The sequence below is a fragment of the Lontra canadensis genome, unplaced genomic scaffold (assembly GCF_010015895.1).
Source record: "Lontra canadensis isolate GAN:19392208 unplaced genomic scaffold, GSC_riverotter_1.0 scaffold104, whole genome shotgun sequence".
NCBI lineage: Eukaryota > Metazoa > Chordata > Mammalia > Carnivora > Mustelidae > Lontra > Lontra canadensis.
In genome coordinates, this window is record NW_022631098.1 from 346,988 (window position 1) to 372,452 (window position 25,465).

At 45.3% G+C, this 25,465-nt stretch overlaps 1 protein-coding gene, 1 long non-coding RNA gene and 1 pseudogene across 3 annotated transcripts; 2 read left to right on the forward strand and 1 right to left on the reverse strand.

Moving 5' to 3' along the window:
* The first annotated feature begins 211 nt into the window (after positions 1 to 211).
* On the forward strand, positions 212 to 20,378 carry AASDHPPT (aminoadipate-semialdehyde dehydrogenase-phosphopantetheinyl transferase). Of its 2 annotated transcripts, XM_032838359.1 has the most exons (8): positions 322 to 413; positions 768 to 910; positions 1,783 to 2,008; positions 13,734 to 13,855; positions 14,747 to 14,908; positions 17,714 to 17,785; positions 19,454 to 19,604; positions 20,316 to 20,378. In XM_032838359.1, the coding sequence occupies exons 3-8, from the start codon at positions 1,795 to 1,797 to the stop codon at positions 20,369 to 20,371; spliced, it is 777 nt and encodes a 258-aa protein (XP_032694250.1). In that variant the 5' UTR covers positions 322 to 413; positions 768 to 910; positions 1,783 to 1,794; the 3' UTR covers positions 20,372 to 20,378. The 2 variants fall into 2 exon arrangements, with proteins under 2 accessions (XP_032694249.1, XP_032694250.1); XM_032838358.1 differs by lacking the exon at positions 768 to 910 and having other exon boundaries at positions 212 to 413; positions 20,302 to 20,377.
* Positions 3,485 to 20,072, reverse strand: LOC116855544. The gene is made up of 3 exons (XR_004380377.1): positions 19,962 to 20,072; positions 14,640 to 14,643; positions 3,485 to 3,495 (listed from the first exon to the last, which is right to left on the reverse strand). It is a non-coding gene; the product is annotated as an uncharacterized LOC116855544 (long non-coding RNA).
* Positions 20,379 to 23,577: 3,199 nt separating the features above from the next.
* On the forward strand, positions 23,578 to 25,240 carry LOC116855596 (annotated as a pseudogene).
* Positions 25,241 to 25,465: the final 225 nt, after the last annotated feature.

The following is a 25,465-nucleotide window of genomic DNA, read 5'->3' on the forward strand; positions in this document are numbered from 1 at the left end:
AGCTGCCGCAGAGCGCGGAGCGCAGAGGCGGGCCTCCGTCTCCGCCCCTAGCCCATCTCTCCTGGAGACCGCGGCTGGGCCGGGGAAACCTGCGCTCCCGGTGGGCGGGGCGTCGTGCGCGTCGCCGTCCGCACCGCCCCCTCCGCCGCGACGCCGGGAAGAAGGGGGCGGGGCCACGCCAGCGTCCGCGCCATCAGAGCCGGCGTGGCGGCGAGGTCCTTTCTCGGTGCGTGGTCTCGCCCGCCCCGCGGTCCTGCTTGGTGCCGGCCATGGAGGGCGTGCGCTGGGCCTTTTCGTGCGGCACCTGGCTGCCGAGCCGCGCGGAGTGGCTGCTGGCCGTGCGGTCGATCCAGCCCGAGGAGAAGGAGCGCATCGGCCAGTTCGTCTTTGCCCGGGACGCTAAGGCGGCCATGGTACTACTCGGGTCTGGGGTGCGGAGGGCCCTTTGTGTGTCGGGGCGGGCTGGCGGCCGTGCGGCGCGTCTCGCGGGCAGCGTGTCTGCGGGCCACGCCGGCGCCCCACCGCGCGACCCCGCACCGCCTGCCTGACGGCGACCGGCACGGACAGGCCCCGGCACACCGCGACGGGGTGTTCGGGGTCGCGGGAGGAGGCCCGGGCCGGCCTTCGCGTCCCGGAGAAGCCGGCCCGGCGGGGGGACGCCCCTCGGGCTTCCCTCCCCGATTGCGTCGCTCGGGGAACGCCGTTGTAAATGAAGTGTTGGTTGTGGTTATGCCTTTCCAAGCAACAAAGGGAAAGTTGGATTTCAGAATTACCTCGGCCGCAGGGTGCAGTTTGAAGTCGCCTCTGGTGATCATCGCTTCCAAGACCGCCATTGCTCCAAAGTGCCCCGGATAGAAACACCTTTTCGTTTGGGCTGTGGACTAATAGATAGTGTTTTGAAGGCAGAGTGGTGAATTTCTTTTTAACTTTTTTATAGTTTGTAAGAAATTGTGTAATTCATAAAGTCATGCAGATTTTGAAAGTCTATGTTAGAATGTTAGAATGGAAGGGGAGACACCTGGAAAGGTATTTTATAAATTATTACAGACTTTGTCATTTCCTACTCTTGGGCATTTTTGTATGATTTGAGTAGTTTTTTCATAATTCATGGAAGTGGGACAGTGGAAGGGGTGTATGTGAAACAAGTCATGCATCGCTAATTATTGAAGCTGAGTGATAGGTGTATGGGATCTAGAAGTACTTGGACATATTCACAGAGATTTGGGTAGAATAGGTCTGTTCACTGGGAAATTTTTCATAATAGCTAAACTAGAGCCAGCCTAAAAGTCCAGTAATAGCGGAGTCGTCCATCAAGAGGAGTATCTTGATACTGTGAAATATTAGACTACAGTTAAAAGGGACAGACTGGACTCATAGGTACAGACATGAAATAATCCCCAACACTTGCAAGTTATAAAGCTTAGGCCTGGTGCAGTCCTCCTTATAGTAGGATCTCAAATATGTATCTACATTTAAAAAAAAAAAAAGCATATCTAAATGAAAAGGTATATAGATACTTAGAAGAACAGAAAGATGCAGAATTGTTACATTGGTTATTTGTTGAGGGGAGGGAATTGCTAAAGAGGGACTTTAACTTTTTCTTCTACTTCCTTAAGCACTGCTTAAATCTTAGTACAGCAAGTTTAATACTTAATATACTTTTAAACACTTAAAAATAAATTTATTTTAGAAACCACAAAAATAGACTTTGTATGTTACAGGCAGGGTATCTGAGTCTTTAGTAGACCTCAATACATACCACATGTTTTAATTCCTTAACAGGCTGGTCGTCTGATGATAAGGAAATTAGTTGCAGAGAAATTGAATATCCCTTGGAATAATATTCGTTTGCAAAGAACTGCAAAGGGAAAACCAGTTCTTGCAAAAGACTCCTTGAATCCCTACCCCAACTTCAACTTTAATGTCTCTCATCAAGGGGACTATGCAGTGCTCGCTGCTGAACCTGAGCTACAAGTTGGAATCGATGTAATGAAGACCAGTTTTCCAGGTAATGTTGCATTTTTGCAGTGCTAAGCGTCTTGTTTTCTCAGTTCTTATCTGTTCTGAAATCTCAGGCCAGGAGGTGGATTACAGATACTAAAGCTTAGGGAAAATGTGCTCAGTACTCAACAGTTGTGTATCTGAGAGAGCATGAATCTGAAAAGAGTGTGTTTCCCTTTTTCTGTGAACATCAACAGATTTCTATGTAAAGGCGAGATTCCCCATTACTGGGGTTGCATGTAATGCTTTGCCTGGAGGCAAAGTGAAATATGAGGGTTTTCTTTTTGGATTACACCTCAGCTTGTTAAATAAGACTAAATTTGAAACTTTTCAAAGATGGTCAAATTTTTTAAAGAACAGTTTTTAAATAACTGTCTTTTATTTAAATAACAGATGTTAAACCGAATTCATCAATTTTCAAGAGCATTCCATTCAGAAAACTTAATAATTATATTGTAAGAACTTTGTTTCACTCAAGTATTCTCCAGAATTCATCAGGAAGTTGTTTTGCTTAAAAAAAAATAAATCTCAATGGTGAAGTATATTCTAGCCCTTGGGTAGAGATTTGTGTTACATCTAAATACAGTTCAGTGCATCCCATTTACTACATTAGTGAAAACAAAGAGCAAGCAGTTAGTAAAATATTTAAACTGCCTGTATTCTGCTTTAGAAATTCATAATTGGTGGCTGTAGGAACTTTTCACATTGACTGTGGGGGTGAGCGTACCCAGACTGTATTAGCAGAGCACAGGTTCTCTTCACCGCTCTGTGATTTTCAGCGTCGCTCACGTTGAGTGAGCGCTTCCTCTCTGCCAGCGCATTGTACCCGGTGCTATACGGAAAGTGTCCGATTTCATCGTTTCAGGGCACAACACCCCCCCCCCCCCGTTAATGCGCTAGTACTGTTGGCAGGAGGTAAGGAACCAGCATCTTCCTAACTTCTGAGTGTGGCTTCCGCGTCTCGGCACTGTCTGTGCACAGAATCTTCCATTGCCCTTCGTCTGGAAGATTTGTTAACTTCCCCCACCCCTGTTTCTGCAGAGATGACCCTGGACTGGTTGGCTGTCACCTCAGTCTCACTCTGTAAGGCTCTGTGAACCCTCTGTCCTAGCTAGATTCTTTAGTGATAGGCTCTCGTAAGAGACATTTCCTTCGTGCTAGTAACCTGTCTCAGCTCCAGACGATTTGTCAGGATACGCAATTGTCACTCGTGGTCCTTACGAGCCGCACGAGAGCAAGAACTGTGAGCTCCTTCCGAGGTTGGTGGCCGCCCCAAGTCTCCGCCCCAACATTGTGTAGCGGTCATAGTACTCGCTAAGTGTTTTGTCAGACAGATGCAGCTGTGCCCTGTGCTGCCCCACTGGGGCTTCAGAGGACGAGGTGACTCTCCTCTCTCACTGTGGCGGTCAGTGTATTTACCTCGCGTTTTCCCACCACTTCTTTCTTCCTGACCTGCTCGTGAGCCTCTGCGTGAGAGCTCGGTTCTTAACTTTCCTCAGGAAGCTCTCTCGTAGGAATGGGGGCTCGACCCAGAAATCCCTGGGTAAGCATCAAGGCATTTTTTTTAACCCCCTTATATTGTTTACTACATTTCATATGAATATGCACATGGTTTTCTCTGGAGAGGATCGGCTTTTCAGCAGGATCACAGCTAATAAGGGGCCTCTGGGCAGCTCGGTCAGTGAAGCGTCTGCCTTCGGCTCAGGTCATGATCCCGGGGTCCTGGGATCAAGCCCCTCGTCGGGCTTCTTGCTCAGTGGGGCGTCTGCTTCTCCCTCTGCTTGCTTGTGCTTGTGTTCTCTCTCTCGCAAATAAATAAAATCTTTAAAAAAAGAAAAAAAAGGCAGCTTATTCAGAAAGGGTGAGCATGGGAACAAGCGCTTATGCTTTCATAGCTTTCTTTTGTCCTGATTCCAAAAATCAGAAATCATCTGAGAGGCCACTGGTCCATACAGTGCAGTCAGCACAATTACAGTGACGGCTGGCTCGTCAGGTTAACACCTGCCTTGAAATTAGGCCTGTGAGACAGAATTTATTACCGGTTGGCTTCATGAACAGTGTTGGCTTATGGTCGGTACTGGATAAACAAGTAATTGCTGATTGAAACTTTTAATCATTGGTAAGGTGATTGAGCAAAAATTGAAAACTCGGTTTCCTCTTAATTGTATTTTATAAGAGCCCCCCCATACTTTTTTTGACTGATTTTATTTGGCTGGTCTCAGTGTCCAGACCTTTTACTTTTTTTGCTTCATTGCCAAAGACCTGTTGATACATCTCGCATGAGGAAGAGATCTTTTCCATTTGTCCCTAGTGTTGTGATTGTGTCCCTCATTTCTGAAGTATGCGTGCACACGGTTTCGTCACTCGGGGGAGTGCACACTGTTCTACTTCGCTGGCTTTCATTAGAATTGCTCTGCGTACCCAAGTCCGTGAGGCGAGCTGCCGAGTGATGGGAGGATACAGCTTCGTACCCTGTGTCGGACATCATTATTAGATCATCCGCTCTCAAGATGGAGTCGGCTTTTGGCACGTCGCGGGTACCTTGAAAGACTCCGTTCCGTGTTGTCCTTCATTCTCCTGTCCCTGTGAGTTGCATGTAGGGACTTGCAGAGTCTTGCCTTCCAGCGGAAGCGGGTGCTTGCCCTTGCTGTCCGGTCTCCTCCAGGGCTGCTGTGGGATGGCTGATGGATCTGGGGGCTCCGGGCCTCTTCCAGCCAGATGTCCGCAGTTGGGAACCCTGTTGCACCTGCCACTTGATTCTCTGCCTAATGGAGAAAAGAGCCTTACACCAAAGTAGCTCGCGCATGATTGGCACCCAAGAAATGACTATCAGGAGAAGAGGGATTAGAAGATATTGGGGACCCTGATGGAAGGAAGGTGCCAGTGCAGTACCTTTCTAACCCCGGTAGGGAAGGACTTCTGTAGGTCATCATTATAGCTTGCTACCCCCAATTGGGAAATTGGTTTTTGCTTCCTTTTTTTTGTTGTTGTTGTTGTTTTGCTTCATTTTCTAATTTCTATCCAGCATTGAAGGCTTTTATAAGTATAAAAGAAAAGATAGTTTTATGAATTGTTTAATTTTGTTGTCATGTTTAAAAATAAGGCAGGATAAAATAGATATAAAAATTATGATTTAAATTTGGGAAAAGACCAAAAGCAATTTTTTTTTCCCCATGATTTTACATTTTCAGATTTCCATTTTTTATTATAAACATGGCTGGATATTAATTGGTGGGACAGAGTAACTATATTTTGAGATTTAATACTAATTTAACAGCTTTGAAATGACTGCCAAAGAACTCCTCTCTAGAAGAGCTGCTCTGTGAATTAAGTACAGTAAGTATAAAGTGAGAAGTGGTACTATAAGTAGGAAGGTGGTAGAGTCGGTCTGTTTCCATCATACCATTCCCTGCATTATTATAAATAGTTACCCCTTTTCACTTTTGTCCCCACGCGGGTAGTACCTTTCTCTGTACAGAAGACAGTGGTCTTTAAAAATCCCTACAGCAGTTTTCTCAAAACTCTTGGGTTGGTTCTTAATAAGCCCAGTCACCTTAACATGACCCTATCGTCTTGATCTCATTTACCTCTCTCTCCACATTTCTGGACACTCTCCTTGCTCAGTGCTGTCCACACTCATCTTTCATTACCCCCCGTGCAGCAGACTCTTTCCTGTTCAGAGTCCGTCCTTCTGCCTGTTTTTCTGCCCCGTCTTTTCTTGAGTAGCTGAGACCTGATGGGTGAGACGGAGCGAGTACCTCCTTAGAAAAGATTCTCTGACCCTCTGGGCCCTTCTGATTTGTGATTGTAGCTTAGTTACTGGAACGTTGTTCTCCCGCACTGGAGAAGGTCAGGAACCACGGCTTACTTGTCTTCGCTGCCGCGGACCTGGGACTTACCCTGGGACTTATACAGAGCAGGTGCTCCATGAATATTTACTGCGTGTACAGAGGGTCAGGGTTCTAGGTTTTGCTGACTGTGTTTGTTGAAAAATTAAAAAATGAGTACACAGCCACAACAGAAAATGTTACTCATCTGAGATTCTAGCTAGAATATTAACTGTTCTGAATTATGATTACAAGTAGTTCTTCTCTGGGTCTTAATCCTCAACATCCACGGATCTGCAACTGCTTCTCTCCTTCACACACCCTTTCTCGGGCTCGGCTTTTATCCTTGTTGCTCGTACAGTCTCTTCCTCTGTTTCCATGTAGACTGGTCTCTGTTCTCCTGGACCTGTGTTTTGCCGGATGTACTTAAAGCATTTTTCTTAAGCTTGGAGACACAGCCTTCAGGCACCTTCAGTAAGTCACTCTTACTTTTGTTCTCTGACCTCCTTACTGGAGAGCCAGGTCTTCGCCTGCAGGGAGCTTTCCCCCTGCCTGGATACACGCCAGGTCTTCGCTATGCAGAGGATTTGATGGGGTATGCAGTGTAGAGCTAGTGTTTACTGAGCATTTCTTCTTTGTGACACTGTGTTAGAGCCTCTTAAATGTTTTCTTCATCTGCTTAAGCCTAGGATGTAAGTACTCCTTTTACTGTATAGAAAAGAGTAAGCCAGGGGGGCTCAGTTGGCTCAGTTCGTGATCTCCGGGTCATGAGTTCCTCCCCCACATCTGACTCTGCACTTGGTGTGGAGTCTGCTTGATATTCTCTCTCCCTCTCCCTTCTTTCCCCCTTCTTGTGTGTGCGCTTGCACCTTCTCTCTCTTGTTGTCTCTCTCAAATAAATAGATTTAAAAAAATAAAAAGAATAGATTAAGACACTGGCCCAAGGTGACGGCTCAAAAATAGAAGATCATGGCTTTGTAGCCACAATACCGAGCCCACATATCGAGCCACTGCTTCTCACTACTACATTTTGTTGATAGCTGTGTAAGGACTTGCCAGCAAAAAGTGTATAAAAAATTCTGTGAGCTGGGTTAAATGAATTTAACATTTTTATGGAGGTATTGATTCCTTTTTTTTTTTTTGATTCTTTTTTTTTTTTAAGACTTTATTTATTTGACAGAGAGAGATCACAGGTAGGCAGAGAGAGATGGGGAAGGAGGCTCCCCTTTGAGCAGAGAGCCTGATGAGGGGCTCGATCCCAGGACCCTGAGATCATGACCTGAGCCAAAGGCAGAGGCTTAACCCACTGAGCCACCCTGGTGCCCCTGGAGGCACTGATGTCTTAAGAGGATGAGAAATACAGTGAGAGGAACTGGCTTTACCATTCTCTGCAGCTGTGTTAGGCATTGTAAACAAAAGCGTGGTATCAGCAGAATAGTCAGCTAAGAGCCTTAGAATTATTTACAGAGAGTAGTTCAGTGGATAAAGATCGTTTATTAAATGGTACATTACTCTGATAACAGTGATCAATAGCTTATTGACTATTTGAATTTTTTTGTGTAAACTACATATCCATACTTTCTAATCGTTATAGAAAAGATCTTTACATATTATGGATATTAACAGTCTATTGACCAAATTTGTTGGATTTTTCCCATTCTATATTTATCTTTTAAACTTATATTTTTGGCCATATGGGTTTATTTTTTAATTAAAGGCATCTCTCTTTTGCTTGATAAGTTCTGAATTGTCTTATTTGGAAAAAATAATTGATGAAAGATTTACTCTACCCATAGAGTAGAGTCTACTGGATTTTGTTCTAAAATTATTTTTACATTTAAATCTTCCGTTCCTCTAGAATTTGTGTGTGTATTATGTTTCACATTCTAACGGCTTAACAGTTCTGCCACCACCAGTGCTGGGTAGATCAGGGCCTAAACCCGGGAAGGGCTGGCGTTACTAAGAACCTTCTTAAGAAGCGCCCACTCTAAGATGGTTGTGCCCGTCGCCGCTGTGGCGTGTATGGAGTGGAGCTTCTGATGCGGGTCGGGATGCTCCTTGCAAATTCAGACCCCGCGACAGCCACCCCCCGTCCGCTGGAACAGAACTTCTGAGAGCGCAGGCGGCTTCTGTGCGTCCGCACTGCTTGGGGGCGTGGCCGACGTACTGACGTCGGGACGCTGTAGCGGACGCCACTGCGGGGCAGCGGGGAGAGACGCCGCGCGCTCGCTGTTCGTAGTGCGGAACTCGCGCGAGCGCCGTCGGAGCCCGTCTCGCACTGCGGAGCGCCAGGAGAGCCAGCTTCTAACCGTCTAGAGCCCAGGAACCAGTCCGCTTCGTCAGACGTCAGGAGGACGGTTTCCTGTCAGGCTCCCAAAGGCCGGAAGGAGCACGAGGTCCGCGGAAGGCCGGTTTCAGTCAGTCTTCTCTCTCACAAACGCGGGGCTGCGTTGTGGCGCCCTTGCTGGGCGGAGGTTAATATGGCTACGGTGTAAAATGCTTGGAAGTCTCTGTGGGAGAAGCGCTCGGGCCTCCCTCGGTGAAGGGACGAGCTCGGGACGGAGGAGCCCGACACGACACCCGGGAGCGGGAGCTGGAGCGGCCGCAGCGAGGGCAGAGCTTCGGCATCCTCGCTCAAGGGTTGCCGGCGCGTCCCTTGCGTGTTCCTCGGTCTCCCCGACTCCCCGTCCGCGTCCGAAGCTTCAGAGACCCCCGAGACGTCGTGCGTACCAGCGAGGAGGTGCTGGAGGCCCGTAGGGATGTTTGTCGCGGGCGTGGCGCTCAGTCCCAGGAACGCGGCGGTGCGGCTGTGCGTGACGTGTGCGCTGGGGAGCGCGGGTGTCGGTTGCCAGGGCTTCTGGCGGAGGACGGCGAACTCCTGTGGCTGCCACGACAGAGCTCACTGTGTTCTGAGAGCCGCGAGTCAGCGTGCTGACGGCACCGCGCTCCCTCTCTTGTTCCAGAGAAGAATCCTTCCTCACCCCGTCCTGGTCCCCCGGCAGCCCCCGCCGTTCCTTGGCTTGTAGCTCCATCACTTTGGTTTTACCTTCATCTTTGCGCGGCCTTCTCTCCTGCATCCCTTCCTCAGTGGTCCCCTCAGAAAGATGGCAGTCATTAGACACGGGGCCCACTCTGACCCAGTGTGACGACTTCTTGGCTTGATAACATTTGCACCCTGTGCATGGAAGGGTCCATTTCCCAGGTTCTGGGTGGGCATGAGTTGGGGGAGACACTGTTCAACCCAGCACAGTCCATCCTCTGCCTCCCCCTTCCCCAGTTTCTGTCTGTCCCACATACAAAATAAAGTCATCCCATCCCAGCCTCTCCAGATCTTAGCCTATTCCATCCGACTCCAAGATCTCTTCTGAACATCCTCAACTCAGAAAGTTCAGATGTCATCATCTGAGTGATCTAAGTCAGGTAGAGGTGAGGCTGGGTATGCTCCCTGGTGGGGCAGTACTCCTCTTTCTTCAGCGGGCCTGTTCAGCTAGAAAACCGACCATCTCCTCCTGTGACTGGGTGGTGGAACAGGTGTAGGGTAGACTTTCCCACTTCAAAGGGGAGATGTTGGAAGATAAAAGGGAGGCATGGGTTCCAAGCAAGTGTGCAACCCAGCAGGGCAAATGATCTAAGGTTTCAAGGTCTGCAACTAGTCCCTGGGGTCTCTATGCTCAGTGTTCTGGTCCCTGGGGCGGCCTCACCCTCCTGCCCCTCCACCTTGCCTTCAGGGTCCTTGAAAGCACATTTATAGTGGCGCCTGAGTGGCTCAGTGGGTTAAGCCTCTGCCTTCAGCTCAGGTCATGATCCCAGAGTCGTGGGATCGAGCCCTACGTTGGGCTCTCTGCTCAGCGGGGAGCCTGCTTCCCCTTCTCTTTCTCTGCCTGCTGCTCTGCCTACTTGTGACATCTCTCTCTCTGTCAAATAAATAAATAAAATCTTTAAAAAAAAAAAAGATTCTCTAAAAGAAAGCACATTTACAGCCACAGAATCCTGTCCTGGCTCTGTAGGCCCATTTCCTATGTGTGTGTTGACACGTGTGTGTTGAAAAAAGAGCATTCACAGAAACAGGGAGAACAGCCAGGGTTCAGGGCTACCGACAGGGAGGGCTTCAGCCCAGGTAGCTGCCTTTCGGTCCAGTGTTTCTGCCCTACAGCACATCTGGGAAGGGTCCCCAGAGCTCCATTGTCTGGAAGCTGGGAGAGGCTTTGCCCATGAGCTTGTGAAACCCAGTAGGAGTCACTCGTGCAGTTTGCTTTGTTCTGGGTTTGTGTCTGGATAAATTCCCAAACAGGTAAGCTTGTAAATCACACATCATTGTGTACATACTAACTCAGATTTTAGAAATCTGTCCCCTCCCATGGAATTGAAAATGTATGTAATCCAGTATCTAGAAAATGACACTACTGGAATTTCTAATATGACTTACTATCAAAAACTAAATGTTGTTTTTCTTACGCGCGTTGGACTTTGCTCAGCTCCTGCTCTCCCCTGCCCCAATAACCAGTCCCTTTTCTTTAAGGAAGAAAGGTGAACTTCAGCTGAGATGCTGGTCCAGATACACATTAGTGACCTTGTTTGGGGGACAGATTGATGTCGGTTGTGGCACTAATAGGATTTTTTTCCATAGGCTGGCAACAGCAGCTGGAGGCACTTAATATAAATTACTTGGTTGTAGGTTGTTACTGTATGTTTAATTGTTCAATGAACTTCCCAGTTGCTCTGTAGTCTTGAGTAACTGGTCATTGTGGAACGGTGAATATCTAATACTGCTTTTCCTGAAGTTTACGCTACAAGGGCGGGGGGATCTGGTTTCTGTAAACTTGGTTAGTCTAGAACGATGTTCATTTTTGAGTCATTTTATCTTTATATGTAAATTCTTAAATATCCAGTATGATTAAATCGAAGATTGTATTAGGAAGATTTGCCAGATTATATGGCTGCTAGTTGTGCTGCCTTCACATAGTCTGAGGGACAGGTGTGTTGTTCTGGTATTTCATACTGTTTTTTGTTTTTTTCCTTTAAATTCCAGTTTCCTAGACAGACTGTTCCCCACTATGTATTGCCACCACAGGGCCACACCGTGGCGCTGTCGTGCTTTGGCTGAATATTTACAAAATCCTATTTTCCTGTTGCTCTCAAATCTCTTATTTTGTGGAATGGATAAAATGCTCTCAAAAGTATATGAAAACACACTCATTGGATACTTTTTTAGCTGTACATAATCAGTTTGTGATTGCTTTCAGTGATTGTGCTAGATTGCTTTTTATGTTAATCAGTTTGTTTTTTATTAGCATGCATATTTAAATCTTTTTTCTTTCTTGATTGCCCCATCTTATTTAGTTAAAAAAATCAGAGGGCTTTTTGAAGGTTATGAAGAAACCAGCAAACAAAATGACAGTATAGTTGACAACAGGCATGTATTTTTAAATATGGCTTTTTGGGTAGTGTTCCATTAAAACTACAGTTCTACTCAAAATATGCAGTGCTGTCTCCCAAATCCAAGGTAGCTTTTCCCCATTGTTATTGCTCTGTGCCAGGATCTATTAAAGAGGAAACAGTTGATGATTTATGTAGATAACAACACTCCCAGCATTTAAAATATACAGTTTTTCTCTTGTCAGTTTTGCAAGCCTGCTGTCTTAAGCGTGTTCTTTCTCAAGCCAGTATGTACTAGTTCTGTTTGCTTTTTTTTTTTTTAAGACTTTATTTATTCATTTGACAGAGAGAGATCACAAGTAGACAGAGAGGCAGGCAGAGAGAGAGAATGGGAAGCAGGCTCCCTGCCGAGCAGAGAGCCCGATGAGGGACTCGATCCCAGGACCCTGAGATCATGACCTGAGCCGAAGGCAGCGGCCCAACCCACTGAGCCACCCAGGCGCCCCTCTCTTTGCTTTTTAACAAGACCGTGTTTATTCAGGGGCTTAAAGAAGGTGTTGAAGAGTAAGGGGTCCATGGCCTGAAGAAGAATCCCTTTCCCTGGGACTTATAGATCAGTTTACTATTTCAGTGCTGTTACATGAAATGACTTTATAGCTTTGCTGGGCTAATTTTAGGAAATAGCAGTCTTTTAACAATATGAATAGATACAGACAGTAATTATTAGTAATTCATAAAATGTGTTCAAAGGTATTCTTCTTGAGAGGAATAGAGTGCCAGGGAGTAGACAGATGAATTAAAATGAGTCTGACGAACTTGAAAATAAATGAGTGTTTGTTTTGATTTGTAAAGGACCACATGTCACTCATTGTAGGGTCATCAGAAATATTTCCTGGCTTAACAGGAAGAGACTGTTGACTGTTGAAGTGGGAATGGTAGGGGAATCATAAACAGTCGTGTGGAAGAATTGGATTTTATGGGGTTCTGCCCTTGACAGAACTTTGGGAATGGTAGATGGTTACTGCAGGAGAAACTGTAAGCCCCCTGTGGAGGTGAGGGCGGGTCTGTTCTGCTCATTGGCATGTCCCTGGCATCTAGCACTGGGATGTTTTTCAGGGGAAAGGATCGTCATAGGAACCCAGCTGTTGAATCCTTATGGGGTGAGTTAGCAATGAAATGCCAGGGAAAGGTTCAGCAGGGGGATTTGACATCTTTTTTCCCTAGACAAGTTTCTAATGCCCATAGAGAGTCTAGTGGCGGCTGTCACTTCAAGAGTGGTGGTCAGCCAGTTGGGTACGCAGATTTTAGAGCTGGGTATTCTGGAAATGGAAATTGGAGTTACAGTAGATAAACTATGTTATCACAATCTACAGAGGGACTGCCTTGATGAGAAGGTGGTATTTCTGCAAAATGTGTAGTCTTGAAGGAAGGATATAGGGCAGTAGGGCATTGGGAAGTAAACAAATAATGGCTAAGTTCATTTATTCATACAGTAGACGTTTGTGGTTCATCTCCCTAGGGCCAGGCTCTCTGATGGGCCAGTTGGGCTGTCGGTGTGTGAGGCCAGGAACCAGGACTGATGTTTGTAACCATTAGGTCTCTACATGTCTGTGTAATGTTTATACGTAATCTGCTTATTTGTACGGTAAGTAAATGAATGATGATAGAAACATCCTGCTTAGGGGTAAAGGCAGACAAACAACATAGTCATATTTTGGAAAAATATAATACGAAAGGCACATGTTGTATTTTTAATTTGCATCTTAGCTCTTAATTCTGAGAATTGGATTCTCTGAGTTCTTCTATTATTCCTGTTGAGAATGTTCTGTAAAGAGGCACTAGGACTGGGTCTCAGTTTCTTTTTTTCTTTTTTAAATGCACTTATTTCACAGGAGCATCCCTGAAAAGACAGAAATTAAAATCTTTTTCTATTGGAGATGTCAAATTAGGAAACCTGTTGAGAGAGCACTATTTTGAAGGAAATGAGCATATGTTAATTTTGCAAAGTGGTGACTTAAGAGTAATAACAAAGATCCTCAGCTTTCTCCTGGTTCTCAAAAACTTCCAATAAGGAAATTGCTTTTTGTTTTTCCTGTTCTGTAGCAAAGTAAAAATGTAAACCCTAGAGAGTATCTCTTAAGAGTGTTTTTTATGGATTTCTGATACTTTACCACATATAGGAAATTTCCTCCTAGTTACTTAGAATTTATAGCTCATTTGGCTGCTAAGTTGTATCATATTTTCAGATGGCATCTATTAATATAACCATATGTGGGTTTTTTCCCCTTAATTATTTAATATTCCACAGAATTTCATGATTTCTTTTAAACTATGCTTCTGTTTATGGGCTAACCTCTGCTGGTCACTGAGTCTTATTTTAATTCCCAGCTTTGATTTGCTGACATTTTGTTTAGGATTATTGTGATTATATTCAAAAGTAAGGTTGACCTGTAGCTTTCTCTTTGTGCTCTTTGACAGTTTTGGTTAACAGAATAGCTATTTTTAATTTTATGTTTCCTCAATTGGCAGGTCGTGGTTCAATTCCAGAGTTCTTTCATATTATGAAAAGAAAATTCACCAACAAAGAATGGGAAACGATCAGAAGCTTTAAGGATGAATGGACTCAACTTGACATGTTTTACAGGAACTGGGTATAATTTCTTTCTAATTATGAGAATAAAAGCCTAGGGTGATCCATTAGCCTCACTAAAAACAAAAGCAAAAGTCCTTTGGTTACCCAGTAGTTCTTAGAGTTTGGAATAAATGGGTGACTACTTGGGAACTTCATGATTTTTATGCATCATTGCTATAATCACATTTAAGAAAATTGAATATATATTCAATTCTCAGAAGGTACCTGCTCTAAAGTTAAAACAAGACCTTTTATTTATCACTGTTTAATATTAAGTATTAAATTCTAAATAATATTTAATGTTTTTGTTTTCAAAGGAGCTCATATACATGAGGCCTTACTTAACAAGCACTAATGTAGTATTTGCTACATGCCAGGAGACATATTATTTAACAAACACTAATGTAATATGCTCTAATGTAACATATGTTCTTCACGTGGTAGTTCATTTAATTATCATGACAGTGCTGTGAGGAAAGTATCATTAGTATCTCCTGTTACATGTGACAGAATGGAGGCACCAAGAGATTAAATGATTGACCTTAAGATCACATATCTGGTTTGTCTCTTTGCTACTGTAAGTGTAAAAATAGTATTTTTTTTTTTTTTTTGAGATTTTATTTGAGAGAGAGTGAGTGAGAGAGAGCGCATGAGCCAGGTGGTGGGGGGGCGCAGGGGAGCAGACAGAGAAGCAAACTCCCCGCTGACTGTGAACCCGGGACTCCAAGATCATGACCTGAACCAGAGGCAGGTGCTCAGCCAACTGAGCCACGTAGGCGCCTCCCAAAATAGTAGTAATTTACAGCCCTAATGTAGCATAGAGTTAAAACTCTAGTTGCGTTGGGCCTGTAAAGTTTATGAAAAATTTTGCTTGCTGAGTGCTCTAATAGAAAATATATCTGTATTTTAGGCACTGAAAGAAAGCTTCATAAAGGCCATTGGTGTTGGACTAGGCTTTGAATTGCAACGGCTTGAATTCGATATATCCCCATTAAATCTGGATATTGGCCAAGTTTATAAGGAAACACGTTTGTTCCTGGATGGGGAAGAAGAAAAAGAATGGGCATTTGAAGTAAGAAATTTATCACACTAGCTCTAACTGTAAGATTCTCCATATTGTGTGCATGTCTACAAGATGAGTTTGGGGTCTGGTCATTGAAATGAGACATTGCTGGAATCCACTGTTGGTGCTCTGAGCAGGGGTGAGGGAAGCTGTGAGAGCCTACGGATTTTAGGCTGATTCTTGAAAGGTCAGTCACAGGGAGTTCAGTAAAATGGGAAGGGAAATCCCATGATGAGGGGATTTGAGAGAGAGAGTCCAGGTTAGACGACCACGATCATGTGGCCGTAATTAGCCGGGTTAAAGATTGTGGTCTCTCTATATTTGGTCTCTCACTAGCAATTCTTGGTCATTAGAGAGAGGAACCCAACACAAACTCATTTAAGCCAAAAATGCAGTATTATGGGCTATTAGAGGAATTCACTTTACAGGGCTTCAGAAATAACTAGAATTCAGGACTAGAAAACTCAAGACATTTTTTGTCTTTTACTTTTTCCTTTCTTTATGACCCGGCTCAGTTTATTATAGACCAAAATGCTAGCTTGGACATACTCAAGAATCCATTATTTATTGTAACAAATACAGAGGACTTTCACTTAAATATTGTATTCCATACCTGGAAAAATAATCCTCTAGAAAAATGAAATCTTAGGTCAAGAGGGATGTCCTCTTTTATAGGCTCTCAGTTTCCATAGAAGGTCACCACCAAAAAGTTCCAAATGATGAGGTTAGATGAAATAGAAATTCTTTGCATTGAAAGGAAAGTGCTTAAAGAATTGGAAGTATTAATATTTAGGAGAGATACATTTTCACCTTTGCCATTTGAAAAAAATTATAAAATTTGAATTTTTAAGTTCCAGCTTAAACTTTTGTCTTTGTTTAAAAATGGGCTACGTTATGAAGAAAGTAACATGCACTCACTGCAGATGATTGATCTTTGTAATCTTTACACTAAACTATCTCGTAAAAAGATAAAATGTTCTTTCTCCCTTTTGGTTTGTTGGAGATTATAGGGAATTTCTGATATTCACAGTAATTTTATGGATAAAATTTGTAAGCTTAGGAGAAAGTCTTGAAAATTTAGAAAGTTTTCAGAAGTTAAATCTTAAATTCAGTAGCACTGAATGAACTTGGTTTAAGTAGGTAGCTAAGTTGCTGGTTTCCTTTTTTTTGTTTCATGTGATATTTCTTGTATGTGTCGTCTTTGATAGAAAGGACGTAGCGGCAAAGTTCTCCCCTCACAGAGCTTCTGTTGCAGCGTCCCGCTAAGTGTGGGTGTACTGTGATTGAGTCACTCATTGTCAAGCGGTCTCTTCGTGTTTGTTGTGTCGTGTTTCATATTTACATGGTGCTTATGAGGTCTCATTAGGTAGGAGGAAGCTGTATTTTGAAATCGCGTCACTGAGTTGTGGCTTCTGGCGAGATGTATAGGTGGGTCGAGCGGGGCATCCTGGTGTTCTAGCAGATGGACAGAAGGCTGACTGGTCGTTGCCCATGATTCCTTCTGATAGTCCCCTCAAGTGTAGACACCACAGAGCTCTTACCAAGTGGTCAGTGGTTTTGTAAAAGTGATTACAGCTGAAGGGTTCCTGCGTTAGGAAGTGCACGTGTCCGTGTATTCACAGTGAGGAAGGGAAGGCCGCGCATCAGTAAGGGCAGTTGTGTCTATAATTACAAATATTGTGAGCTTGCTTTTCATTAAAGGGAAAACACCTTTGACAAGTTCAGTCTTCTGACATTTCACTACTAAGTTTTTTCTTCTTTTAAACATACCTGTCCCTTACTCAATCTCATTTATTTTTTGCTAATTTGGGTACCTTAAGGTGTGAAGATACGAAGAAGATACCATTTCTGACTATAGTTTCCTATTTCAGACTGGTATCTTACGGAGGAATCCCTTAGTAAGTGGCTTTTCATTGGAAACTTTAATAGTTGGGGTGGTTTTATTTATAATTTGTATTATATATTATTATATATATATATAATAAATATTATTTATATTGAGGTAACTGCAGTATCCTTATAAACTATTAGAAACTATTAAAATCGTCCAAACTATTACCTCAATATCTGTCCTATTCTAAGCCCCATCCCCACGTTTCAGACCTAGCAGAGGACAGAAAACCACGTGTTCTTTCAGGCTTACCTGTGAGTTCCCACGGAGTTTCCACGGGCTGTACTCCATAGTTCACGAAATACTTACAAACCAGGGTTGCGGTCTGAGTTTTTTACGTGAGCGCTTGAAGTACGTCCAGAATAAACACCAGTGACAGTCGAGGGCTGTCTTGATGTGCCCCCAGCTAGGGCACTCCGTCTAGTTCATTTTCTGGTTGAAAAGGCATAATCAGACCAAAGAAAAATAAGCAATGCTCTGTTAATAAAGGAGGGACAGTAATGGGGCCTGTATTTTAAAATGTTGTCGTAAAAGACACAAGGGCTAGCAAGACAGGACAACTGAAAGCAGACTTTGACCCTCGATGGGCTCTGGTGCTAGAAGGGGGGAATGCTGTAAGGGACGTTCCTGGATTCAGCCACAAACATTGCAATACAGGTGGTAGATTCAGCTCTTGTCTCAATGTAAATTTCCTGAAGCTGTTAACTCGCGTGGTTACATGAGAGAATGTCCCAAGTAGGAAGTACATACTGAAGTATTATTCACAAGCAAGGGGCCACAGTCCAGGTGACGTCATAAATGGGTCAGAGGAGGCAGGTGCCTGTGTATACAGAGAGAGAGGGAAAGGAGATTGAAAAATAGAGACCAAAGAACATCTGAGTTTGCACATTTAGTGATGTTATTAACTACTATTTATTTTTCAGGAAAGCAAAATAGATGAGCACCATTTTGTTGCTGTGGCTCTTAGGAAACCGGATGGATCCAGACATCAGGGTGTAAGATTTTTAAGATTTCTCTTACTTTTTTCTAAAAAGCATGAATCAGTGTGGACTTTGTTATTTATTGATGGAAACAATCATCCTGTTTCTATCAGGTTAGAGGTGTCTGTTTAAGGTTATGGATTTAGAAGTGTTTTTTCATTATCAAATCCTTAATATCATCTTGGAATTCACAGAAATTTTTAAAGAGCCTATTACCTGTTTCTTCATATTCAAGAATATTACAAAGGAGAAATTTTGTTAGTATTGTCCTCATACTTCTATTTCCATAGAAACTCCAGATAGCCCCTCTCTTAGTCCCCTTAGCAGTGGTTTATTTCCGGGTGCCCTGGGGCTGTGTGGAATAGAAAGGTACCAGCTGAGGGGTGCTCAGTAATGGCATTATCTGGCAGGTTGAGCCCCCTCCCCCTTTTATAGCGATCTCCTGAATTATTCCCAGAGCTACAGGCTCACACGCATGGGGGCCGTGTGTCATGTTGGAGCAGAATACGGGGCTCTGTTCTTCCCATCACAGTCTGCGGTTGCTTGCTTCTGCTGTTAATTGTTACATGAGGAAATGAGACAGAAAGACCCTCCAGTCAAGGACCCTCGACCTCCACATACAGAGTTGTGATTCTGCGGAAATGATGTGTTAAAGAATCCTGGTAGAGTTAGAAGAATCGGAGCTGTGTGCATGTCCCTGTTTTTAGGGAACCCGCGTGAGGCACCATAGTGGGACTGGAATAATAGCTCCACACATAGACCCTGCCTCTGATCCGTTAGCCAAGGAATTAAAGTCTTCATAACTTAGTTACAGGGGACATTAACTTAGTTACACGCGGACGTTACCTGAAGCTGTTCTGGCCCAGGTTACCCGTCCCTGTGGGTAAGTCTCAGCTTTATGCTGCAGAGCGCTATAGGCTGTCTCTCAAGGACAAGCATGCTGTTAGGAAGACCTGGATTCTAGGCCCAAGCCTGCCATGTTAACCTGGGTGAGCTAGCAGAGTGCTGGATCTTCCTGAGCCTCAGTTTACCCATCTGTAAAATTGGGATAACAGTGCCATCAGCATAGCTGTGAGACATAAATCATGCAAAATTGTACTGGGCTTTGTTAGTGTACAGTATGAAATCCATGTCCCTGCCCTCAGAGAGGAGATGAGTTGGTAAAGAAGGTCTCCACTGGGTTAGTTGTGAACGGGGGCTCTCTCTGAGAATCTGAAACTGAGGTCACACTGAGTGCTGAATAAATCTTTTCCTGTAAAGGTGCTCTGTGTTGATGGGAACTTTATCAGATCTGCCCTCAGGAGAGGTCTCAGAAGTTTGCATTATGGCCCACCTCATCAGAAAAACCTCGCTGCATATTAAAAGTGACATATTTTGGGGATCCTTTTAACTCATCTCTTAGAATTTTTGGATGTGTGGCTCAGAAAGCTACATTTGAAACAAATACCACAGGTTATGAACCAAAAAAGTTTGAGGGCCAGGTTGTTAACTTTTCTTAATTTGTTATGTTGGCAACACTGACATGAGGGATGATTGCAGTTATCGAGAAATCCTGTTATGTTATAACTTAATATTACTGACCTGTAATAATTTGGTCTTGTTTCGCTTTTTCCTAATCATGAAGTTGATTGTAAGGTGAACATGCGGTAAAACAATGAGGTAATCTTTTCTTCTCCCTTTTAGGTTCCATCTCCGGATGATTCGAAACCAACTCAGAGGCAGTTCACTATTCTCACCTTTAATGATTTAATATCATCTGCTGTTCCTATGACCCCTGAAGATCCTTCATTTTGGGACTGTTTTTGCTTCACAGAAGAAATTCCAATACGAAATGGTACAAAGTCATGATAGGATTCCCTGAGTAACAAAGGAAAATGAAAACTGTTTGTAATCTTCTGTATTCACTAAAAAAATAAATGCCTGGTAGTATCAAATTTTATTTCAAAAACCAGTTTTTAAAAAGAAACAAGTTTTCCTATTAGAAACAGTAGGCTGTCAGTTGAGGATAGCTCACTAGAATATGTTTCCCTCTTCTCCCCCATCCCCCCAAATCGCACTGGGTTGACTCAAGGAGTAGAAAAGGTATCAGAATCCTAAAGTGGTAAGTGCTCTTTGTAGAAAAGAATAGAAAATGCAAATATGCAAAGAGGAAGCATTTAAACTCTTACCTATAACATTTAAACTCTTATACATCATGAATCCATATTAGTACACTTTTTTTCTTAAATGGAAACATAGTGTTGTGTTATCTTTTTATTGTCTTAACTGCTCATCTGGTCGTTGCCATGCGTTTGTGGCATAATCGACAGGCGCTAGAGGCTTCTACCATACAGTAAATAACAGCCAGGATGTTTTTGACCAGAGGTAACAATGTCTGGCTGTAATGAACCTCAGTAGCCTGGGGCATTTCTCACTGACCTCACATACAGTGCACAGGCGCCCTTCAGGACACTTCGTTTGCCTGAACCTGTTTGCCGGTTTTGCCTTCAGCTTCTCTCCCTCATTGTAAGAGCTGCTCTTGTAACTTTCAGCTTCACATTCATAGACTTGCATCTGACCGGCAGTGAGGGCCGTGTCTCCTCTCACATCTCATTTCTGTGAAGAGGACTCCCCCAAGCCCTGCGTCTCCCCTCGGTTCCTGCTGACCCAGGTCCCTGAGAAAGCTGTTCTCCAGCAGTATCTGCCTCTGTGGGAAGTGGACTCTGGGTAAGGAGGAGACTGAGGCCCGGTAGGGGGTATGGCCAGGGCGGGGGCGGGGGGCAGGCGTCCATCCCACTGCCTGAGGCCTAAGCGGGGTGCGCCATGGCGCATGGATTCCTTGCCCCGGGTTGGGCGTTCTGATTGCAGTTTTTACAATGGGCATTGGTGCAGTGGTTGTCCTTGCAACCGTGTTGTGAGGTGTACGTGTTTATTTCTGTCCTTAAGAAAAATTCTGCAAGTGGTTCCCAAGGCTTGAGCGCTCTTAGAGCTTTGATAAGTAATGCCAGGTTTCTCCCGAAAGGCCCTGTGATTTCCCCGTCCTTAGTGTCAGGTGTGTGACCAGCCATCCCCCCCACTACGTTTTCCCTGCTCAGCTATAGATAGGAGCCCTTTTTAAATTTAATATTTGCCAATATAAGTGGGAAATGGTATCTTATTTTTTTAATTTGTATTTCTTTAATCATAAATGAGATTGATACATCAGTGTTGTTATTGACTGTTTTTATTCCTTTTTTATGATCCACTTGTTCATTGTCTTTGCGTCTTTTAAAATCTAGCAAATAGAACTTAAAGTGGGAACATAATATGTAAGATGCCAAGACTGTCCTGTTGACGACAGACTCTCTTTTCTGGCCGTAGTGCATGTCTTGGGGAGTGCAAGTCTTGTTACTGTTAAATATCAAGAAATGAAATGACGTCATTGTTTCCTGTTACTAAAATTAAAAATTGTGTGTAAATTGTATAAAATTAGGTACTTCGCTCAGTAAAAAAAAAAAGAATGTTTTGTAATTTTTTTTTTATTTTATTAAGCATGCCCAAATATCCCAAGCATAGTAAATAATGTGTTTTTAAAAGACCGTATAGCATCTGGAATAGGAAACAGTGTTGTCCCTAGCATGAATGTAATGGTGAAGTGAAAACCTGTCATCTGTCTTGTCATGATAATAAAGCAGTTAACTTTCCTGAATTTTTATGAGCCAGGCACTGTGCTAGATTTCATGTTTTGTTTTTCTGTTTCTTGAAGTTACACAGTTCACAGAGTCAAATGGATCTATTGATTTGTTCTTCTGAATGAAAAATACTATCCCCTTGACCTCATTCCCCACCTTCCTACCCCTCTCCCAGAGCAGGCTCAGAATTCTTGTTGCCATGCCTGTATCTTCCAATAATGTGCTTCTATCGCGTTTACTTGAATTTTTAACTGGAGGCACGAATTTCTAATGTCAGGTTTGCTCCTCTGCTCCCAGTCCATTGGGCGCTTCCTTCCTGCTCCCCTTTGCCTAGCGGAACTAGGTTGTAATTTCGTGCTCACGCTATAGACTGATTTAGATGATGATGTAACATTGTGCACGGCGGAGTGGTGGGGTGTTCCTCTCACCCCAGACCACAGTTTTAAGTTCCCTGAGTTAACAGTTGACTGTTGGCGTAGGTTCCTACAAGCTTACTGCTGATGTGACCACAAACTCTGCTAGATGTAGGGACTTGTCAGTACTATCGGTTTCATCTATTTTCTCAAAAAAATTGTTTCTGGGGCGATGTGTTTTGTCCAGTCTGGACTTGGTCCCTTCTGTGGCTGCTAGAGCCATCATCCTGAAATTGCCTTTCACTGTTCCCGGGGGTTGCTTGCCTCTCCCCTCCGTTGGATTCCCAGATTTCCCATGTCCTCTGTCTCCTGTCTTAGCATATCCTCAAGTAGCTTCCTAAGAACAACGGGGACATGGGAGATAACGTTTTGAGACTTTATACGAGGAAGGGTCAGTGTCCTTAGTGATGTAAGAGACTTGGCGGCTGCCGACACAGATGCTCTGTTCCCCTCACCACCAAAGCGCAGTGTTTGGTCCTGCTAATTGTTGAATCCTCTGCTGTGCTGGGCCACAGTGCTGTTGATCCTTAACGATGTTTTGCTGAGTCCAAAACCATTATTTGCATTATACTGTACTGCTCAAGGTACGTTGGTTTCTGTTAGTAGTTTCTTGCATAGGAACTGATGGATTGATTTGAGAAATGGGTCTATGTAGGAATGTGTGCATATTCATGTACCCCTTGCAATTTAAAACTCGGGAATCAAGTAGATTTGGGTAAATTTTCAGTTAAATTTTTCATTATTCTTACTACTCAGTATCAGAAACCAGTTAGATTTGGGTAACCCAATAGCCCCTTCACCAGCTGAACTATTGCCATCCAAACTTGAAGAAGAAATAGGTTTATACGTAAGTATGTAGGTACATGCATCTTTGATCAAAAATACATCTGAAAACAGTTCATCAACCAGCACTCAATCAAAGGGGAGATAGAGCTAATTTCATTTTATGGGGGAACTAAATATATCATCATAGAGTTTGTGGATGTGAGGTTAGCAAAGGTCTTTGGACATATGTCCAGTAGTCAAGTGGCTTCTCTGTCCCAAGGTATTCATTCATATGTAGACTGGCTCTCTCCCTTGGTAAGTGCTTCAGAAGTGTCGAGCTAGTCAACCCTCAGAACCTTCCAGAGTAGGGTGTATTATCCACATTTTATCGATGGGGGAATAAAAGGTAGCGTGACGTTAGGGACTTTGTTAAAAATCCTGCATCTGTGGAATAGCGGACTCAATATTTGGACCAGATAGGCCAGATACAGAGTCTGAACTCTAATCTACGGAATTCAGGGGCATGCCAGTAAGTGTTCTAACAAGCCCTCCCGGGGCAGGGAGGTTGCTGGGGGCCTTTACTGGTAGCTGGTGCTGATTTCATGAAATAGTGCCACCTGGTAACGCTAGCTTAACTGCTGTTTTGCGGTATTTACTTCAGAGTGCTCCCCCCCACACACGTGCAACTGAAGACCTCCCTCGCTCTCCCCGCTTAGGCCTGCTCTCAGAAGGGACAGCCTCTCTCACCGGTCATTGTTTGCACTGAACCCCTTAGGTATGTACCCTTACAGAACGTGTAGTGTCCTGTACTCACGTCCTGTATTTTTCCTGTTAGGGTGGAAACATCAGGATGGGATCTCTGGGTGTTATTTAGAAGTGTAACCATGTGGAATAACGAGCTCACTGGACCCAGACTCCTCAGGGTGGGCGGTGGTGTGTTAGCATCTGGGACAGGAAACAGTGTTGTCCCTAGCTGGCCATGCAAGAAGGTGGGGATCCTGACAGCACCCTTCTTTCGTCTGTGGCTGCTTTGCACTTTTCTGTGCTCCTGCTCGTGCAGGATAAGCAGGGAGCCCCCCTTAAACCACTTTCCAGCCTTCACCCTGCTCAGTACGCCAGAGGTTCATTAATTACTTGAACTGTATTAACCAGAGTCCCCTTGCCCTGTTGGCTTTTGCAAACGGGAGAGGCCATTAGGCGAAGACGGGGCGGGAAGGAAGCGGTCAGGGTGTTTATTTCTCCCCGGTCCCCCTGCCGGACGGTGGCCTAGGGCTGCTCTGGGCCGTCCCTCTCCTCCTCCACAGTCGGTTCTGGTGGTTTCAGCTCTGCCCTCGGCCCCGACGGGAAACAGGCGAGCCGGCGATCATGCGAAGAAGCACGAGGAAGCCCCGCGAGGGCGGAGAGCGAGGAACCTTTACGACGTCACAGAGCCGTGGCGCGCGGTGGCGTCGTCGCGCGTAGCCGTGTTCCCGTCTCCCACGGCGCCGGGGCGGGTGAGCGCGGCGTTGAAGGTAGGGTGAGCGGGAGTCGGGTCCCCGCCGCTGCCTCATGGCGTTGTGCTGTCCCGCTTGCTCCTAGTTACCGTTCCGAGGTGGTTCACCTCTGCTTTACGCTGGCTGCGGCCTGGGTTCGCGCGCGTAGCGACGAGCAGCACGTACCCTGTACGACCCGCAGTTTCGGGCGGGCGCCGGGCCTCGGAGTTCGGCCTCGCCTGCAGGTGCCGACCTCTCAGGCTCAGGAGCCGCTCCTCACCTTGCCGCCTTGGCAGGGACGTCTCGCTCGTGCAGCTCGTGCAGCTGCTCCCTGGCCGCCGGGCGGCCTCCAGCCTCGTCCGCTCCCTCCGCGCCGGCCTCTGCGTGCGCCGTCGGTTTCCCGGGGCGGCCCTCGGTACGCCCGAACTCAGACCGGGAGGAGCGCGGGGAAACAGCCTCCGGGGGGCTCCGGATGGGCTGGCGCTTCTCTTGGACGGAGAGACTCGTAGCTTCCTTGCGGGTGGGAATGGACACCCGGGACTCGACGTTTGCTCACGTTCTCACGAGTGCTGGTTGGGCGGGCCGGGGGCTGTGGCATGGCGTCACTGGCCATGGTGGGGGTTACAGAGACTGGGCGGGTGGGGGCCGACGGCTGTTTTGGACATACACACGGGAAGCAGGAGGGATTGAAAGCCAGGGCGAGGTTAGGGCGAGCCATGGAAAACCTAAGGCAGCATTGGGGGGGGGGGGGGGTATCTTCTGTTTTGTGGCGGCAGAAGCAGCCCCTCCTGTCCGAGGGACGTAGTCTTACCCCCCGCCGCCCCAGGCCCCCAAGACAGAAGGTTTCAAGGACTTCCCCTAAGATAGTTCTGTCATGAGGGATAAGAGCGATGCTCGGGATGCAGGGCCGTCATCCATGTTTATTTCCTGGAACGTGACAGGCTGCCAGCACACCCCCAAACAGTACAGCATCGGGCCCAAGGAAGGTGCCTGTGCAGAAGAGTTGCAGGATATCACTTCACACTGGGAGGAGTCCGGGGACCAAGTGTGGGACTCATTCTGAGACTATTAAACCAAGAGGGATGACCTAAGGTGCACCAGACATTGACACAGATGTCCTCCCACGGGAAATGTGAGAACCTGGGGATGGTGGGAATAGTGACTGGATGACCGCCTCCAGTCGAGGCAGTCGAAGGGCCAGAACCTCCCTGCCATGCTATGAAGGTAAGACGGAAGTCCGAGGGAGACGGGAATGTGCATCTTCTCCCAAACATCTGCTCCTTTACCAGAAACCGGGGGGCTTACAGGAGCTGAAGCATACATACTCTCTCACAGTTCTGGAGGCCAGAAATCCAAAAATTGGCTTCTCTGGGCTGAGACGAAGGGGTCAGCAGA